Source organism: Borostomias antarcticus (genome assembly GCF_949987555.1).
Source record: "Borostomias antarcticus genome assembly, chromosome: 33".
NCBI classification, from domain to species: Eukaryota; Metazoa; Chordata; class Actinopteri; order Stomiiformes; family Stomiidae; genus Borostomias; species Borostomias antarcticus.
This window is the reverse complement of record NC_140266.1, coordinates 4,766,515-4,769,609: the sequence shown is the minus strand read 5'-3', so window position 1 is coordinate 4,769,609 and position 3,095 is coordinate 4,766,515. Positions and strand designations below refer to the sequence as shown.

The window sequence follows — 3,095 nt, the reverse complement described above, 5'->3', positions numbered from 1 at the left end:
CCCATGACCTCCCATGACCTCTAAAAGAGTCTCTCCAGACCTTCAAAGCTACCAGGGGAGGTACCAGGGGAGCTGAGGGGAGGTACCAGGGGAGCTGAGGGGAGGTACCAGGGGAGCTGAGGGGAGGTACCAGGGGAGCTGAGGGGAGGTACCAGGGGAGCTACCAGGGGGGCTGAGGGGAGGTACCAGGGGAGCTGAGGGGAGGTACTAGGGGAGGTACCAGGGGAGCTGAGGGGAGGTACCAGGGGAGCTACCAGGGGGGCTGAGGGGAGGTACCAGGGGAGCTGAGGGGAGGTACCAGGGGAGCTGAGGGGAGGTACTAGGGGAGGTACCAGGGGAGCTGAGGGGAGGTACTAGGGGAGGTACCAGGGGAGCTGAGGGGAGGTACTAGGGGAGGTACCAGGGGGGCTGAGGGGAGGTACTAGGGGAGCTACCAGGGGAGCTGAGGGGAGCTCAGTCTGTGTACTGAATGTGTTCCGTGGTCCCGTCCCTCCCAGATAACAGTAAGATGTACTGGCCGGGGGATCCTGGGACCGCCGACGCCGTGGGTCTGGGGGCGTCTGACCGGCTGAAGGCGGAGCCTCTGGCCGACTCCGACATGAGCCAGACCCGGGACAGCCGCCCGGCGCCGGGGGACAGAGCAGAGGCTTCTGGGAAGGACAGCGTGGTGCTGCTCCTCCCTAGTCTGCCCAGTTACAGCGCACACCCCCAGAAAGGTCAGGAGCACCGCCTTAGACACACACACACACACACACACACACACTCACACACACACACACACACCTGTACATGCTACACATTCTGTTTCCATGGTTTTAAACGCAGGTATTCTGAAGAAGAAGCAGCTCTCCCCCATCGCCGAGAGAAACGGTCTCAAGCGCATCCACAACGAGCTGTCGGAGAACGCCCCAGGCTCCGCCTCTCCCCTAGGCTCCTCCTCCAGCGAGAGCAGCCGAAGGGGCGGGGCCAAGCCCGGCCCGCCAGATCAACTGAACGGCGTCGCCGTGAGCATCAAGGCGGGAACAGTGGACGGTGATTCATCAGGATCAGAGTGAGTATTTGACCTCTGACCCAGAGCATCGAACACAACTTGCGGCTAAGCACAACTTCTTCACAAGCATCAGCCCCTAGTGGTCGATCTCCATAATGACTTGTTTACATGTTGCTTCCTGTAAGATGTCGTCATTTCCTTTCGCTCACTCAGGTGTGAAACTTGTCTCGTTGCTGTTCTCAATGTTCCTCTCGTCCTCAATGTGTGTCCCTCTGTCTCCTGATGTCCTGTTAGCCATGGTAGCATGCTAGTCTGTTAATGTTAGCATGCTAGTCTGTCACTAGCCAAGTACACACTACAGTACCCATCATGCCATTCTCACAAATGTGCTGAAAAGCCATTGAGCAAAGATCTCAAACAACCTCTATGACCAGGTGATTTGAGAAGAGTAACAGATTTGTGAACTAATTCCATGAGCAGAGGTGTGTAGTGAAAAGTAACCCCAGAAAAGTGCTTTAGATTTTATTTGACAAAACCACAAGTTGATATGACTTGATACTCAGGAATGCTTGGGTCAACGTCGTAATAGTGTTTAATTATGTAGTTCACTAACCATGCGTCTGTGTCCTTTCTCTCTCTCCAAAAATCATAGATTCTTATTCTTTAATTTTATTCACTGAAGCACATGATCCTCATTTGAAATCTGGATCACTGCCTTCAAACCGCTTGACCATTCAGCATCCCTCACTCCTCACAAACAAACAAACAAATAAGAATCCCATGACATGTCGCCCTCACCTCTCTCATTGTGTGTTCACGTGTGTGTGAGAATCATCATCATCATCATCATCATCCTCACTCATGGTTTGTTTTCTGTTCCCTCCCCCCGTGTTGCACCACATCACCCCCCCCTCCACCCCCCCCCTCGTTTCCCAGCAGCCACCATAACGCCTCCATGTGACCAGGCTGACGGAGGGGTGTGTCTTTGCAGGTCATAGAGCCTCGCCCCTCGAATCCACGCCCACTTTTCTCTGAGAGACAGGAAGTGATGTCAGAGGAGTTACTAAAGAGCGCTGGACCTCCTTCCGCCTGAAGAACGATGGGACGCCCTCTCTCTCTCTCTCTCGCCCCCCTCACCATTTACAAAAAGAGTGTGTGGTGCATGTGTGTATGTTTGTGCTCTGTGTGTGTGTGTGTGTGAGAGTGTGTGCATGCGTGTGTGTGTGTGAGGCTGTGTGTGAGTGTGTGTGTGTGCGTGTGTGTGTGTGTGAGTGTGTGTGTGTGTGTGTGTGTGTGTGAGTGTGAGTGTGTGTGTGTCTTTGGTCCAGGCTCAAGCGCACTGATAGTTCCCCACTCTCTTTTTGTTTTTTCAAATCAGTTGTTGTTTACATACTTGAAGCGATGCACTTTTTTTTTTTTACATAATTTACACTTCCTGTCCAGACGAGCTGGCGGGACCTGGAACTGACGCTCCGTTTGAACTGACGCTCCGTTTGAAATGTCTTTTTTTATGTTTTGTTCAAAAAGATAATGGAACAAAGAAGATGTCCTCTTCGGCGGAGGCTGCTCTTTTATCTGGAAGGTTCTTAAATGTTCAGGGAAATTCCTTGTCAAGCTGAACTTGTCAGCTGTTGTTTGGTTTTAAGAGTTAGAAGCTGTTTGTGCCGAGAGGTCAGAGGCCATTCTGAGGTCAGCTCCTCCCAGGAATCCAGTCTCAGGTCGCTGCGTTTTCAACTCAAGTTGCCCCCCAAGCCTGAAATGTAAACAAAGAGAAAAAGGCTCGATCCCAGACTGAGCAGGTCTCTAAAGAGAGCTTGTTTTTCATTAGAGATCTACCGAGCTACGCGCCCGACGTCCTCCATCACACACCGAACACAGAGGAGCCGGCGTGAGCGACGCCAGAGACTCAGATGAACGGTGAGGCTGAAGAACTGACCTGGGATCAGATCACTCTGGTTCTAAGCGCCCTCAGCGAGCTGAGTCTGAGAGACCAGCACCTCACCAGCGTTGAGCTACGCTGTGGCGTGAACAGCTGCCTTCTCCACCAATCAGCCTTCATGTCCTCACATCACCAGAGGACAGGAGCTGCGCGTTCACAACTCGG

General features: G+C 52.9%; 1 protein-coding gene across 1 annotated transcript in view; it reads left to right on the top strand.

The window, feature by feature from the left end:
- Nucleotides 1–2,886, top strand: part of celsr2 (cadherin, EGF LAG seven-pass G-type receptor 2) — a gene marked incomplete at its 5' end in the record, with an annotated part of 12,308 nt that extends 9,422 nt beyond the window's left edge. Inside the window, 3 exons of the mRNA XM_084460754.1 lie at nucleotides 498–716; nucleotides 826–1,051; nucleotides 1,928–2,886. Of these exons, the coding sequence (XP_084316880.1) occupies nucleotides 498–716; nucleotides 826–1,051; nucleotides 1,928–1,952 (470 nt within the window). The 3' untranslated portion in view covers nucleotides 1,953–2,886. The remainder of the gene's footprint in view (nucleotides 1–497; nucleotides 717–825; nucleotides 1,052–1,927) is intronic.
- Between the last annotated feature and the right edge of the window lie 209 nt (nucleotides 2,887–3,095).